This window comes from Pleurodeles waltl, chromosome 3_1 (genome assembly GCF_031143425.1).
Source record: "Pleurodeles waltl isolate 20211129_DDA chromosome 3_1, aPleWal1.hap1.20221129, whole genome shotgun sequence".
NCBI lineage: Eukaryota > Metazoa > Chordata > Amphibia > Caudata > Salamandridae > Pleurodeles > Pleurodeles waltl.
In genome coordinates this window covers 705,731,519-705,747,680 of record NC_090440.1, presented here as the reverse complement: position 1 = coordinate 705,747,680, position 16,162 = coordinate 705,731,519, and the positions used below count along the sequence as shown (strand labels likewise).

The 16,162-nt window shown below is 43.1% G+C and overlaps 1 protein-coding gene across 2 annotated transcripts in view; it reads left to right on the top strand.

Annotated features, from left to right (window-relative positions):
- Positions 1 to 15,618, top strand: part of AK2 (adenylate kinase 2) — a 44,535-nt gene extending 28,917 nt beyond the window's left edge. Inside the window, exons 6-7 of one of the 2 annotated variants that reach the window (XM_069223404.1) lie at positions 12,708 to 12,903; positions 14,541 to 15,618. In XM_069223404.1, coding sequence (XP_069079505.1) covers positions 12,708 to 12,903; positions 14,541 to 14,548 — 204 coding nt within the window. In that variant the 3' untranslated portion in view covers positions 14,549 to 15,618. Of the gene's footprint in view, positions 1 to 12,707; positions 13,058 to 14,540 lie in introns of those variants that run through there. The other variant, XM_069223403.1, reaches the window with a different exon arrangement.
- Positions 15,619 to 16,162: the final 544 nt, after the last annotated feature.

Here is a 16,162-nt window from a genome sequence, read left to right as displayed (position 1 = left end):
CTAAACAATTCTGTTTACCACCTGGCCTATTTGTTGTGATACCTGTATCTATCTTTGCACTTGAAGAACACAGATCTATTCCTGTTGGGAATATCAAAATAGACTCGCTTTCCGTGTGTGAATGGACGTCTGGGCCCTTTCACACACGGGCCCTTTATTTTTAAAAAAAAATTCTGAACAATGAAAATGTTGAAAGTCTGTTTTGAATCTATAGACGAGTTAAAACACTCATCCCCATTAGAAATAGTTTATTGCTCCACAAAGTGGAGATGCTTCTTTTCACGCACTAGTTTAAATGCATTTTTTAGTTTGTGGAAAAATGTCATTATTGGATCACGATTTTGCAGTTTGGCACAGTATCAGTCATAAGGCTTTCTTACTGCTTGCTTAGCAGTAGAGTTTGCAGCTAAGAGCAAAAACAAATGCACACTTGTGTCTATGGGAACTGGCTTATCTGATTGTCAGTGTTGTAGGAAGTGTGAACCTTAATGTAATAAGAGTGTGCTGCACAATTGAGGTTTTTCATTGTAGCTTGAAATGTCTTTTGTGCAACTAAAGTCTGTTAGGTTTCTCTGTGCATTTTTCAGTGTTCTGATGGGAAGGACACATGCTCCAACTGCAACATTATAGAATATTAAACAGAATTGCATGCTGTATTAAGCAATCTGTTTCATTACTTGATATTCTGGCCTATGCATACTTGTGACCTAGGGAAGGTTTTATTATTATTATAATAGGAATATTTTCGAGGTCCCAGGTTGGACAAATGGTCAATGGAAGGAACCTCGTTTAGGTCTGAGTAAATGTTAGTTTAGTTGTATACATCACCATTTATTAGGTCTCGCCTTCAATCAGCTTGCAGCTGTCTTTTGTTGAAAGACTTCTTGTGGACTACACCAAAAACATAGCTCTTGGCAGCCTATTGCTTATTATTGGTTGGCTTCCTTGTACTCAATTCATGCTTCTCATTCAGTGGCTTTCCTTCTGTTTGTCCCTCCCCTGGAGCTTATCTTCTTCGGAGTTCTTTTGATTGAATGACTTGTATACATCCTGTGCTTGCATTAAGGGAACTACATTTTTTTTTTTCATTCAGCACTCCGAGACTGCATATGTGTATTCCTGCCCTCTCCCCTGTTTACTGATTTCCCCTTTCAGATACCTGCACTAAACTTTCAGTGTTTCACACAACTTGTCAGACCCTGTTTGGGTCTAACCAAGATCACAGCTTTGGGGGCTAGGGATAGTTGTCTTAAGTTCTAGAGGCCTTTCCTACCCTGGCTCTGCAAAGTATGCCAAGCATAACCCCTTCAGCGCTTGACATTCTGATGCTTCTAACTGCAGATTCTTCACTTTGTGAATTTTCTCTGGCTCTAGACTGTAAGACTCCAAAGCAGTGCTTCTGGGCACTGTTAGGTGACTACTTGCAACTCCATTCAGATGCTGTTCCAATCTGGATGTGGCAAACTGAATCTCACCTTCAGACGTAGATCCAGAGCTATGCTCCTTTACTCTGTGAAGAAACTCTCCTCCAGATTTTCCAGTGCAAGGAATATGCCCACTAAAGCAACAGGGGTTTAAACATTGTAGGGACTGACAGATCCCCATGAAGTGTGCCTCTGGTTTCGATACATGATTCAAAGGTCAAAGCTATTCCATAGACCCACCACCTTGGACATTACTGCTTTGGTATCTGTTCAAATGGTGACAAATCTGTGGTTAGAAGTGCCCATCAGAAGAACAAGTATACTTACCCTTGTTGCTTTCTTTCTGGAGTATTCTCTATCTAACCACAGGTTTCACACCACCCTCCTCCCCGTTCTGTGGTATGGTCTCTTACCTCTAAAAGGATCCCAATGTAGGAATCTGCACATTGGTTCATTCAGTTTGCTATTGTACTCTGTGTCTAATCATGCAAGAAACCCGATGAAAGAAACTGATGTTGGCGTGCATAGATGGTGCTTATATGCAGCCCCTTTTGTCATGTGCAGAGTGAATTGACATTAATGCAAAATCACACACCAACTGCCTTTTAAATTTTCCTGATCCAATCTGGCGCCTCACCAAATTCATTTGTGGTTAGAGTATTTACTAAAAAGAGGGTTACCAACGGTAAGTAACTTATTGTTCTGTAGTAGTGATGCAGAGCAGTACAGGCCTCTTGGGGAGGTTAGTTTGTACCAACGCCTCAATACTCGAGACATCCAACTCTGCACCCTCCCATTTTCATTCTAAGGTTTCTGTGGTGTGGACAGTAGTGCAGGTATATTGGGTTACCCTCTGAGTCATTGTTGTCCTTTCTGGAGTAGGTCTGGCGTTGGAAACTGGGTTGCTTCGAGCAGCTGCTGAATCCAATCAGGCACACTTTAGGATAGCAACATGTACAGACACTCAGTTGCTTTGGCCTTTAAGTAGCCGCTTACGCTTCCTGTGACATAGTACACACAGCACACAATTGATAATGCTGGAGGTGAGCCACAGTCTTAATCTTTTCAGCAAACCTGAGCGAGTGCCCTGCTTCTCGGTTTTATTTTTCTGCAGCTCAAGTTGGCAAGTGCCACAGTTAAATTGGCGAGCAATTGTTAAATTAACTAGTAATTTGAGGTACATGAGAAAGTTCCACAAGTCTGGGTTGGCCCCTTCAGTAGCATTAACTGCTGCTTGGGAACACATAGGTAAGTGCCACAGCTGAAGCAGTGTTTGCTTTTCTACCCCCTTTTTTTTTTTTTTTTTTTTTTTTTTTTAACCATGCTTTACAAGCTGGCAATGGAATATTTGACCCTGATCTTTTATTCAGACCTGGAGGTTTAGCCAGTGATCCTTTTTTTTTTTTTTCCTAAAATAATGCCCTATGCAAGCATATTTTGTTTCAAGTTTCCTTTCAAGCCTTATGGCTCAGATGCCGTTTTATTTTTGTTTTAGTATGTTTACCATGGTTTCAATCCGTCTTGGGGGCAGGTACCATTAGCAGAAGTTGCTGGCATGCTATTGTGAGATCGTGACATGTTCTACAAGCGTAATCACTTTAAAGCAAGTGCCAAATTTGGCGCTTACCTGAGATGAAGATTTCTGATTCTTAGTAACTTTCCATTTTTTTAGGTCAAGCATAGCAGTGCACAAGCACTGCTCTTTTCGACCTGTTGTAATCTATTCTGTGGGCTTTAACCACACCCATCTCACCCCATCACTTTAATTTGTTCCTGGGCCTGCCTTTCAGAATTCCCTTGATTTCATAGGGAAATGCTTTACGTTTGTCCCGCCTTGAGGCTGCTTTGTTGCCACCTTGGAGCCTGACCCTATTACATGGATTATTGCACGACCGGTGAAATACCTTGGTGTGGTGCACTATTTTTCTTTTACCTTGCCCATTCACGCGGTGTGGCCGGATGTTGTTTCTTCCTCTTCCTCTTCCTTGTTTTTGGGCATAGCTTTGTTTTTTTTTTCTTCATGTTTTTTTTTTTTAAAATGTTCAGAGCGCGAACTCAAAGAAGTGCTTTACATGAGTATATGAAGGTTCGTAAAGCGCAAACTCAGTCGGAGGCTCACTTTACATAAGTGAAGTTTCATCTAGCGCACACCTTTTCTAAGGAGCGCTTTATATGGCTACCACTAGTTTAGCATTTGCGAATATGCAAAGTGGAGCAGTTACAGCAGTAGAAAAAAACTGAAATCCTCAACGCAGCTCTCCTGGCACAGCGGGAAAGCTGATACTACAGTATTCACTGCACTCGGGGGAGGGGGGACTCAACCCATAATGCTTTGCAGGCATTTCTTTTTCAAAACTGTTTTGCCCATAACTCAGCCTGTGGTGGTCCTAGGACAATAGGACCACCATCAAAATGTCAGCACAACACGCACTCTGTCTAGGTCATCTCTGCGTCCCCACCCTATGTTGGGGGGGGGGGCGGGGGCAAAATAGAAACCTTCCACCATTCAATGGCCTTTAAAGCTCTTGCTTGGCTGGAACTTTTGTTTTACAGCTGGGAGTAGTTGTATTTTAAGGGCCTTCTTTGTAATAGTATTGCAGTAGGCCAGCTAGGCATCAAAACATGTAAGGCACTACAACCTCTAGGGCTGCATATATGGTTACACTGCTTTACTTTGCTGCTTTTCTGTTTTCATGTCATTGTGCCCTCTAGAGACTGACTATATGGTTACATGATCATTTTTCTTACAAATGCTATTTTTATTAGTGTCATCCAGGGGCTCTTCTGAGCATTACAGTCAAGACACTACAATATACCCTGCACTCTATCTCCCCATAATGCTTTGCACACCATTTCTTTTACAAAACATATTTGCCATAACTCACCACACATGCTCTTTCTATCTAGGTTATCTCTCGGTCCCACACTAGATTTGGGTGGACCCCAAAATATTAATATAAAACAAATTAAATAATGGCAATATTTTAATTTTTTCTGCAGATAGAGGAAGAAGATAAATGGAAGTGCATTTGATATATGCAGGCCCACTATATTTTTGTGGCAGAGGGGTCCAAATTCTGCAGCAGGGTTGACCAATTTAAATGGCAAGAAAAGTCCAGTTATGAATTTACAGTGCCAGTAGCTCTTACTCAAGCAAATGAGGGACCTGTTGCATTGCAAATGCTTGTTTCTGTACTGCAATGAGTTGGTTCACTGTAGTTATTCAACACAAAGATTTGTTGCTACAGAAAGAAAACTACATATCTGCTGAAGAGTTTTACCATTATTGACATATTTTCACAGCTTTTCAACCAAGCTTTTATCATCACCAAGGAAATCCTCTAAATAGGAATCTGGGGATGGAAGTGACATCTTGTCATGCCCCTGATTGCTTATTGGTACTACAAAAATATTCAAGTATTTCGACATCTGAGGTGCTCCAGATGCTGGAATATAAAGTTCATGGCAAACTAAATCTGCAGATGATATCCATCCTGCAGAAACCGTGTTACTGGCAAGCTACTTTTCGTAATCTCTTTCCAAAGGATGCAAGGCCAGTTCATGTAGTGTTGTAAGACTGTAAACCTACATTGTTGGATTAGCTGTTCTTTTACTGGGCAGGTGGAGTAGTAGGTGTTCTCTCTTCTTTACAACACACCTTACTGTATTGTAAAAACCATGTGGGCCTGTGCACTATTGCATGAGCAAGTCCTTCCTCAGTCTATGGATGAATGCATTGTTGAGGACAATGTTTGTAGTATGTGTTTCTGTGCTCTGCATGCTCCTGTCATATAGAATCGGTTTGTGGACATTACAAGTTAATTTTTTCAAGGAAGTCTTCTGTCTGATGCTCCCTTTCTTAGCCCACAATGCCTCAGGACAAGTGCTTCACCCTAAATTGTTTTTTTTCCCACCATTGGATTAATTCAGCTCGACCTCCTGGACATTTGTCTGATTTTCTGTTCCCTTCAGCTCCAAGTTTCTGGTAATCGTCTAAACAAGCTTCACAGTTCACCTGGGGGATCACTCCTTTGAGTTCCAAAATGCAGTTCACTTGCTGAACACAAATAATTCAAAGAATTGACTTTCTGGGAGGGTAATGGGGCATTTTCTCCTACCAGTTTTGCCCAATGTGTAAAACCAAGTACATGCTGTCCAATCAACACAGGTTGCAACCTGTGTTGAGCACAAGTCCTCTTGAACCTCCTGCCAGACTTTAAAAAACTAAGATTCTTTGCTACTGACAAGTTTGCTGCGGGCTCACCACAGCAACAGGATCCCTCTGACATTCCAGCTATATTCAGCACCAAGGATATCAGTGCTCCAAACGGGAGTGTCACAGCACCGGTTACTAAAAGAGAAGGCTAGTGAGACAGATTAAGAAGGCAAGGACCCATTAGGCCGGAGGTCAATTCAAAGAAACACACAAGGTTACCAGGTTGGAGGGCTCTGACTTTGAGGAAGACTTTGTTGACCCAGTCAATCCACAGACCCAGGATAAAGACTGCCCTTTGGGCTACTAGTCCTTGAACTGCCACCCTTCACCCCACCTCTCCCCTATACCCAATTTGAAGGCTGAAACTTTGGTAATTGGCCTCAACCTGGCTCATCAGGAGGCAGAGCACCACTCCTGGAGGAGTCTTCAGCTAAGGTGGAGACCAGGCCATCGAAAGCTCTTTGGGCGTGGCTTCCGGCTCCAAGACCTTGAGCCATAGAGACGCTCCTCTGCTTCAGGAATTTTGTGAAGGACATTAAGCTGTGGCATCAACTGATACCTGCTTGGATCAGAGCCTTAACAAGCCATCATCTGAGTTGAAACTCTAAACATGCTGCCAAAGGGAAGATCCGTGAGCGTTGTCATCCTACATATGAGACACACACACACACACCAGAGCCAACACAAGTTAAGAAGATGGAGTTTACTTACTCCAGTATTGGAACTTTCATAGATTCACATGCTTGAATCATTCCCTGTCGTTGATATAGGAGTCCCCGGTACCTTTTATCAAGTAGTACTAACATAGGGTTAAACCTAGAGGCCCTAGGCCTCTCTGTTTAGCACTCGGAGTCATTTTGAGAAAAGGGACCAAACTTAAGAGTTCACCAATCAGACAACACCACTCTTTAGAACCTTCCTGAGAGACGCTCCAGTTCCTCCGAATTTCTCCTGCAGGTCGTGCTAGGGAGTCTTCACAGAGGTCTGCTCTGCTTTTCACTTTTTTTTGGATACCCAAAGAATGTAATTCTTCTCAACTGATTTTGACTTATACCTGACAATGCCTTCGCCTTTGCTGACAGAGGTTTTATTCAGATCCTGTAAAACCTGTGGTAAGAAAAGGTTGCATTCTGAAGACCCTTACCATAACTGTATATACTGCCTTTATCAGAACCATTCTGCAAAGGATTGTAAGGTATGTCACACCTTTTCTCCAAAACCTTGAAGGATAGAGAAGATAGATTGTTATTATTAATGCTGCAAAAACTTAAATCAAGAGAGAATCCAGTCTCTGATTCTGAGAGGTTGGACTCTTCTACCTCTTCCAGAAGATCACTAAAAAGAGCGAGGTCTCCTCGGTCAGGGTCCTCCACAGGGCAGCCAAGAAAGGCCTACAAAAAGACCACCTTGGGGTCTTACAAATGCCACAGCCCTTCTTCACCTCCTCATAAACCCTCCTCAAAAAGTGGCATACTAGCACTTCAGAAGGGCCTAGAAAGTCATCATCTGTGCCTCCTACTCCTCTCAAGTAGTCTCACTCTTTTAAGAAGGCTTCCTCTGCTACTCCAGTCGACAGACCATATATAAAATCCCCATTGTCGAGGACAAGCTCGTCGATAGCAGTAACGACTAGGTCTGTTCCACCATCGACGATGGCTTAATCGATCCCAAGGACAGCCCTACCGACGAGTTATCCACCATCAACTACAGATGTCAACGAAGACTTGTACTAATACATCATCCATGATGGTTACCTTGGTGTCGTCATCGACTACCTCATCGATGGTAGCCTCAGCCACGAAGCCATCGACTGATAATATATCATCGAAATCAACGATGAAGGCAGCATCGACAAGTGCCCCTGTTACACCGTCTGAGTGAAAAAATGCTCATAAGGCAGGAAACTCCAAAAATTACACTGGACTATACTTCAAGTAAGGTAACCCCTTTGATACTAACCCACCTTTTTAAGGGGGACGACGAATCTGATGAGGGTCCATTTGGAAGAACACACAGTCCCTCACAATTAAAAGTCAACTACCAAGATGATGATGATGACGACGACAACTAGTATAGTGAAGCATATGACCAGCAGTATTATGTGCAGGAACAACCATATCGAGAGGGACTTTTACATGCTGAATGCATTGATAACATACTTGCAGACCATGCTGGCAGACTATAGAAGGTGGTTTCCACCCACAGAGGAAGTACCGCCTCAGTCAGTATCATCACAAATATCTGCACCTCCTCATATAGCCACCCTGCATCAGAGGCCTACAACTCTACCAACGTCCTCACACCTGATATGACCCTTCCACAAGACAGACACATCTGAAGGAGAGCAAGAGGAATGCAAGCTCCTCGACAGCCAATCAGAATGGGATGAATATATAATTCCAGCCCCACCTTCAACTTTAAAGGTAGTCTTGCCTCCAGAGGACATTGGAGGATTCCATAATCTTATGGAAAGGGCTGCCAAACGATTTGCACTTCCCATGCCATCCAAGCAAACTGACTGCTTTCTCTATGACTTTAAGGAGTCCATATGCTCCATGCCAACAGTCCGTTACATATGGGAAGAAGGTTTAAAGGCCATGCCAAACCCAGCGACAGTCAGCAGTGCTTCTACGTTTAGACACAAAATATAAAGCACCTGAAGATGCCCCAGCATTCTTAACTGGTCACCCTCATCCAGATTCGGTGGTAACACAAGTAGCCCAGAGGAGGTTAAAAAATCCCTCCACAGAAATATCTTCACTACTGGATAAGGAAGGAAGATTGGACAATATCGGCAAAAGATTCTCTTCAATGTCCAGTCTAACTGTAATAGCGGCTAACTCCCTTGCAGTTCTAGCGAGATATGACAGACAATTATGTGCTGACATCGCCCAGTACATTGAACAACTGCTAGAGGACACTAAACCAAAGGCTAAGAAGAAATTGCAGGAAGGGTAACGCACATCGGCAGAAATCATGGACTGTGCAATGGACATAGCCACCCCTGCATTTCGTCAACTTACAGGGGCAGCTGTCCTCAGTAGACCAGTTTGGCTGAAGGCCACATCATTTCACGGGGAGGTACAAAATAAAATACTAAACCTTCCTTTTGATGAGCAGGCGCTCTTTGGGAAGCATATTGATGAAGCACTGCAGTCAGTAAAATCTGACACACCGACTGCCAAATCTTTAGGAACGCTGCAGTTTCGGAAGTCTTCCTTTCATGGCTCGAGAGGACGTGGGGTGTCTTCATAAAGGGGAGGCTATCAACAGTATAAATATCCATTGTACACATCCACATCTCAACAATTTCACCAGCAATATTCCCAGATGCAACTTCCACAAGGAGCTTACAATCGGGCTAACTCTAGAGGACGACCAGCTCGTCAAGCAGAAGACTATGCTTGCAGATTATGATACATCCAAGGCTCTGGCTACCCCCAAACATCTGCCTCAAACTAAGGGAAAATGTCCTTATTTCTCCAGTAATAGCAAACCAGTGGGTCTTTCAACTGGTGAAAGTTGAACACGCACTGGAGTCTGTCCAAATACCTCCTCCCAATCTTTCACGCAAGTTCTCCAAAGTATCCGCACCAACTCAAGCTGGAGATCAACAAAATGCTTCTCCAGGGTGCAATAGAGAAGGTGCCACAGTTGCATCGAGGGAAAGGATTTTACTTCAGATTATTCCTCATTCACAAGAAAAAGGAAAGACTGGAGACCGATCCTCAATCTGAGAGAGTTAAACACCTATTTGAAAAAAGCAATCATCCCGCATGATAAATCTCCAGGACGTCGTCCTCCGGTTGAACCACTGAGATCGGTCTACCCTAGACCTGAAGGATGCATATTTCCACATCCCATTCCATACATCCACAGACAGTACCTAAGATTCGTGATAGCGGCAGACATTTTCAGTTTTGAGTCCTTGCATTTGGCTTAAAATCAGCCCTCAGGATATTCACAAAGTGCCTAGCACCTATATTGGCTTTCCTAAGGAGAAGAAATTACCAAGTATTCCCATACTTAGACGATTGGCTGATAAAAGCAAACACCTTGTTGGCAGCACACATGTCAACAAACTGCATTGCCTCACTCAACTGCTTTGTATAATTATAAAATTGGGAGATGTCCAAACCTCAACCATCACGTACGATCACTTTTATAGGGGCAAACCTGAACACTCAATCCAGCATAGCCTGCCCCACTGTAGAAAGACGACAAAGACTAGTTTCTCTGGCGAAGTCAGTTCAAAGAAAAAAATCAATTTCAGTATGCCTTTAGAAGTCATTATTGGGGATGATGTCTTCATGCATCCCTCTTGTTCCATTCTGCAGACTGAAAATGTGCCCCCTCCAGGAACAACTCAGCCTGCAATGGGTTCAAGCCACAGGGAGCTTCGAAGACCACATCAAGATCACTCTGGCCATCATCAAGGCTCTGGGGTGGTGGTCTCAGAAGCATCATCTTTCCATTGGCCTCTGATTTCAAAATCGACCAGCTCATGGCTTATCACCACAGACGCCTCATTAGACGGTGGGGGAGCGCTCTTTCAGGACCTGCAAATCGGTGTCAAATGGCCACCACTGCTTCGGACACTGCACATCCATCTACTAGAACTAAAAGCAGTTCACCTGGCCTTGCAGATGTTCCTTCCAAAGTTAGCCAATTCAGAGGTGCTAATAAGAACAGACAACACCATTAGAATGCATTACATTAACAAACAGGGAGGTGAAAGATCCCTTCGCCACTCCAGGGAAGCACAGGAGATCTGGGATTGGGCCAAGCAGCATGCAGTAATACTGCGAACAGTACATGTCCCAGGGAATCAAAACAAGATAGCAGAATCCCTCTGCAGACTAAAATCAGTCTGTCACGAATGAAAATTGTATCAGTCTACGGTCAACCACATATTCTCTCAGTGGGGGGAAAAAAAGGGGAAAAAGGGCTGCAGAAGGCAAACTGCGGTTTTCCCCTGAAAAGGGCATTAACAAAGGGTTTATGGTGCTAAAATCACCATCTTCCCAGCTTTCAGGAACAGGCAGAATTGAATCAGAAACCCCAATTTTTCAACACAATTTTGGCATTTTACTGGGACATACCCCATTTTTACTATTTTGTGTTTTCAGCGGAAATATAAAAATATTGAAATTGAGGTGAAAAAAAGAGCCATTTTTCTCCATGTTTTACTCAGTAACTTTCTCCTGCGATGTCAGATTTTTGAAAGCAATATACTGTTACGTCTGCTGGACTCTTCTGATTGCAGGGATATATAGGGCTTGTAGGTTCATCTAGAACCCTCGGTACCCAGAGCCAGTAAATGAGCTGCAACTTGCAATGGGTTTTCATTCCATGCTGGGTATACAGCAATTAATTTGCTGAAATATAAAAAATGAAAAATAGGTATCAAGAAAACCTTTGTATTTCCTAAATGGGCACAAGATAGTGATGAGAAGCAGTGGTTATTTGCACATCTCTGAATTCCGGGGTACCCATACTAGCATGTGAATTACAGGGCATTTCTCAAATAGATTATTTATTTATTTTTAAACACACACACTGTCCTACATTTGAAAGGAGAAAATGTAGAGAAAGACAAGGGGCAATAACACTTGCTTTGCTATTCTGTGTTCCCCCAAGTCTTCCGATAAAAATGGTACCTCACTTGCGTGGGTAGGCCTAATGCTCGCGACAGGAAACGCAAAATGGACACGTCACATTTTTTACATTGAAATCTCACATGTTTGTTGCAAAGTGCCTAGCTGTAGATTTTGGCCTCTAGCGCAGCCATCACCTAGGGAAACCTACCAAGCCTGTGCATTTTTGAAAAAAAGACACCTAGGGGAATCCAAGATGGAGTGACTTGTGGAGCTCTGACCAGGTTCTGTAACCCAGAATCCTTTGCAAACCTCAAAATGTGGCCCAAAAAAAAAAAATTGTTAATGCCCTTTTCAGGGGAAAACCGCAGTCTGCCTTCTGCAGCCCTTTTTCTCCTTTAAAAAAAAAAAAATGAAATTTTCGCTGTATTTTGGCTAATTTCTTCGTCTCCATCAAGGGAACCCACAAAGTCTGGGTGGGTACCTGTAAAATCCCTAGGATGTTGGGGGTGCAAATTTGGCGTGGGTAGCTTATGTGGACAAAAAGTTATGAGGGCCAAAGCATGAGCTGCAATGACAGGCCTGGAAGGATTACTGTAATACCTGGTATACACCCACTGCACTTGCATATGTAAAAGACATTTTCATTTGCACCACCAATAGCTCTAACTCTCACAAATACAAGACCGATTGCATTGCAAATATGTTTTTTTTTTTTTTTTTTTTTTTCTTTTTTTTAAATCAGGTCGCTGGCAACTGGTATGAGGCACCGCTGTGTCGTCTATGCAGAGCATGTTTGATTTCAGCAACACATGCTACAAACAGAATATTACTTACCCTGTGACTAACTGTGCCACCTGCCTCCCCTGAACCAAGCAGTGAATCATATCACCACTTAATATTACTACTTGCATTGCACAGGGCACCTTCATTGCTTGTTTCACTACTCTCCACATAGATCACAATGTACCAAGTCAAATACTCCATGTCAGTGTTTTTCTCCATTGTATGAGTGTAAGGAGTCACAAGATCTAAAAACAGATGATTAAAAACTAAATAGTTTGTCATGTCTGCAACCCAACCCCAGATGGCAGGAGTATGCAACGAATGTGAACACACAGCACTGCAAGTGCCAAACGGAGGGCTACAGGAGACCTATTTTATGTTCCTTCACTGTACCATGTAGTTGTAGGGGTAGTCACTCCCTCAGTAAATTTGAGCAGTGGTGAGAGGGTAGATCATTCCTTAGACTCAATCATTTGAGGAATTGTACTTCATCACTGTCATGCAGCGTTGTGGTGACAGACCCCCACCTTGCATGTTGTACAAGCAGTTCCTGTTCCAGACTGTACGTTTATCAAATGTCATAGGAATTGATTATTTTTCTGTTTCTGCAGAGCATGTGCTGATACTGCACCTTACCTTTTTTTTTTTTTTTTTTTAATTTTTTTTTTTACTCTTATTTCACAGGTCACTGGGGAGCCATTAATTCGCCGCTCAGATGATAATGAGGTGACTCTTAAGTCCCGCCTCAAGGCCTACCATACGATGACCATTCCTCTGGTGGAATACTACAGCAGACAGGGCATCCACACAGCTGTGGATGCCTCCCAGGCCCCGGATTTGGTTTTTGCCAGCATCCTTGCTGCGTTCTCCAAAGCAAAATGTAAAGACCTGGTCATCTTTATTTAATGAACATACTCCTCTTGGTAGTATGGCTGGGTGGTGAAAGGAACTGACTGGGGGTGAACTGGTTCAAACCTGGGGCGATTGCATTGTGCACTAAAAGGAATATATTAAAATTTTGATGTCCGAACCCACTGCAATGGATGCGTATGGATCTGTTAATAGTTCCATAGCATGTGTGTTGACTGAGGGGGGGGGCGGGGGGCGGGGGGCGAATGCATAGAGTTGCATGGTTGAGTAGGAGCTGATGGCTGGAACTCCTGGAACTGACTGTGATTGTACAGTGTCTCAAGGAGAACTAAAAGACTGTCTTCTGCCAGTGAATGCGCAGAGCTGGCAGTGTCTGCACATTAGAGCTGGGTGGGATGTACCTGACCTGTGAGCACTTAGACTGCAGTTACCATGTAGCCCTTGGACTGCACTTTTTTTTTTATATAACTCTTCCCCCTCCGACCGCCCCCTCCCCTCCCCTCGCCCAAGCCAGCGTTTGCCTAGGCACTGCAGCACCAACCACAGTCTTAAAAAAAAAAAAAAAAAGTGATGATCTTGATACTTGGTTTATTTTCTGAGCCATTTTGGCTGTTTGTGGTTTTTCTGTCTGAGTAGAGACCACATTCTGGTAATTTGGCTATTCAGGCACATTGTGTTGAGCGGATAGCAGCTTTTTGCTGCTCTGAAAGTCAAACCACCCAGGAACTGGCCACTTAGTACCCATTTGATTGTCTTTCCACCTAGTGTCAACTCTTTACACACCCTTCCCACCCCCCAGCAATGAAAGTGTTAAAGGTTGTCTTGGAACCATGGCCAATGTGACAGAACACGGCTTTCAGTAATGAGCCTCTCATTTTCACTATCATTCAGTTTGCTGTGAATTTGTTTTCTTGATCTGCATAGAATTTGATGCCGACATTGCTCTGTCCTGAACTTCTGGTTCTGTCTCTTTTCCAGCCTTCGCTTGAGTGTGCTTTCTGTCACAAGTCTCAGCTTTGGAGTCTGGTCCTCTGCATTGTAAAAATGCTTAGCTATGCATTGCCGTCCTTTACTTGTAAGCATCAGTGGCCCTTCCATGTTTTCTCCACTGTATGTGATGCTTGTTCTGTCACTGCTTAGCTTTTCGGGCATGTATGTTATTGTATGCTGCACAGTCGCTCACACCACTTGCATGTAGGACTCTTCACCTACTATTGCAAAAATAAATTAGTGTCCTTTTATGCTTGGTCACAATTGAAAAATCACTTGCACTTCTTTCATCTGCATGGCTTCTTACACTGCCAGTTAACTGCCAGGTGTCATCTGCGCTTATTCTGTCTCTTTTATTAGTGCTTTTCCTTGGTCATTTGATTTGTGAACACTGCCCTCCCTTCGCCTGATTGTTTGCTCTGTCATCATTTATTGCTAGGTGTATGACACTTGAATTGTCACAAGGGCTTGCTGTTAGTCTCTCCTAGCAATTAATAGCGCTTCTAATTCCGTCGTGTGGATTTAGTTGCTCTGTCATTGACTAGCAGTATGATTCAATGGTTTCACTCTGTTCTCTGCATGATTGCTAGCTTTGCCATGAATTGCATTCATATAGAAAGTCATGTGTATGTTTTTATTATTTTATTTTAATTTCAGCTAACTGAACTCTGCAACCATCCAAGACGTTTGTGTTCCCTGCAGGCTCAAAGATCTGAGCATCCTCTGACTCCTTGTGGAGAGCCTTCGCAGGGGTGACTGGCCAGATTTATTTTTTTTTTTTTCTGTTCAATCATTTAGGTGCTGACAAGTGCGTTTTAACATCAATGCCATGGTGACATCTGGTACTTTTCTGTGAGCTGCGATTTGGTCTGAAACTCCCTTATTGCAATGTGACTGGCCTTTGAAGATTCCATAACCTTCTCCTTTTGTGAAATCGTTGGAGTTTTGGAAGGGGATCAGTTATAGGTATCTGTTATTCCCTTTGAATGATGTCTTAACATATTGAGTGTGATTGGGACCATTCACTGAGCAGACCTGTACAGATTCATGATCTCGCATGTCCTCAGAAGTGAAATCAAGCAAAATGTGATCACACAGACCTTGGTGCCTGCAAATACCAAAGGCTTGAAAGATGGACTCTGGTGGCTCTTCCTTTCTGAGGATACTGGCTATGTGCTCAGTTTCAGAATCCTAGCACTGGAAATAGTATGCAAATATTTAAGCTATGCACAGTTGCTGACTGAATCAACTAAAGAATTAATCCAATTGGACTGCTCAGGAAATTGATTTCAGCTCTCCTTGAATGCACATGCTCTGAAACTGTGGTGGGTTTGTTTTCTCTGAGGTGCTCTTGGTACTCTTCTTTCTTGCAGCATGCGCAAAAGTGGAGTCCTGGATTGAGCACTCCAAAGTTTACATGACATTGAGTTGACTGGAAAATATTTCATTAACAGTTACCTCTTCTTGCGTTCACCAAAGTGCCTTGTGTAGTCTGGAGCAATAAATGTCCTGCAGGGTTTCCATCTACACAATTGTGATATTTTTTGGGAAGTGGAATAATTTCCTTGTTTATGGATAAGTCCCTTGCTGGTTTAGTCTCTTGCTAGTAGCCTCTGGCCAGGTAGGTGACCAAGCTGGTTGCAACATACAACCAATACCTGTTGTGTTTTTTGTTGTTGTTTTTTTTAGTAGGTATAAGCACTCTATCTAGAAAATAAATAATCTTGGGACTATCCATGCAGCTGACTTAGTAGCTTAATCACATTTGCAAACAAGGAGAAAACTCATGTCATGGGAGAAGCACGTGGTACCTGCTAGATCCGTAAGAAGGCCCCATTCGATCCCAGTCCTAGGAACAAAAATGGTGGGACAACTATGACATTGGCCCTTCGGGGATACTGACTCTGACCTCTACCCCTCCAAAACATCTCCTACTGATGATACCACCTCTTACACCACAAGGTCATTCCCTGGGCTTCCACTTTGTACCCGATCTAGGAAGATGAGGACTTCCTTGTCAAAATACTGTCCACCAGTCAGCGTTCGGTTCAGTTACTCTCCATGCTCAAAATGCATTCTTAAAACCGCACCTGAGACCTTCAAAGAACCTATGGAGGCCAGGGAGATACATATGTATAAATAGTTATATTATAACCAAAGTCCTCACATCCCTGCACCCTTGTGGCAGTGGTGTGTGACCGGATGAGGAACCCAATAGTACCAACCACTCACTTTTCTCCAAAGCACAGAAAGAAATTGCACACTCTGTAGTTGCATGA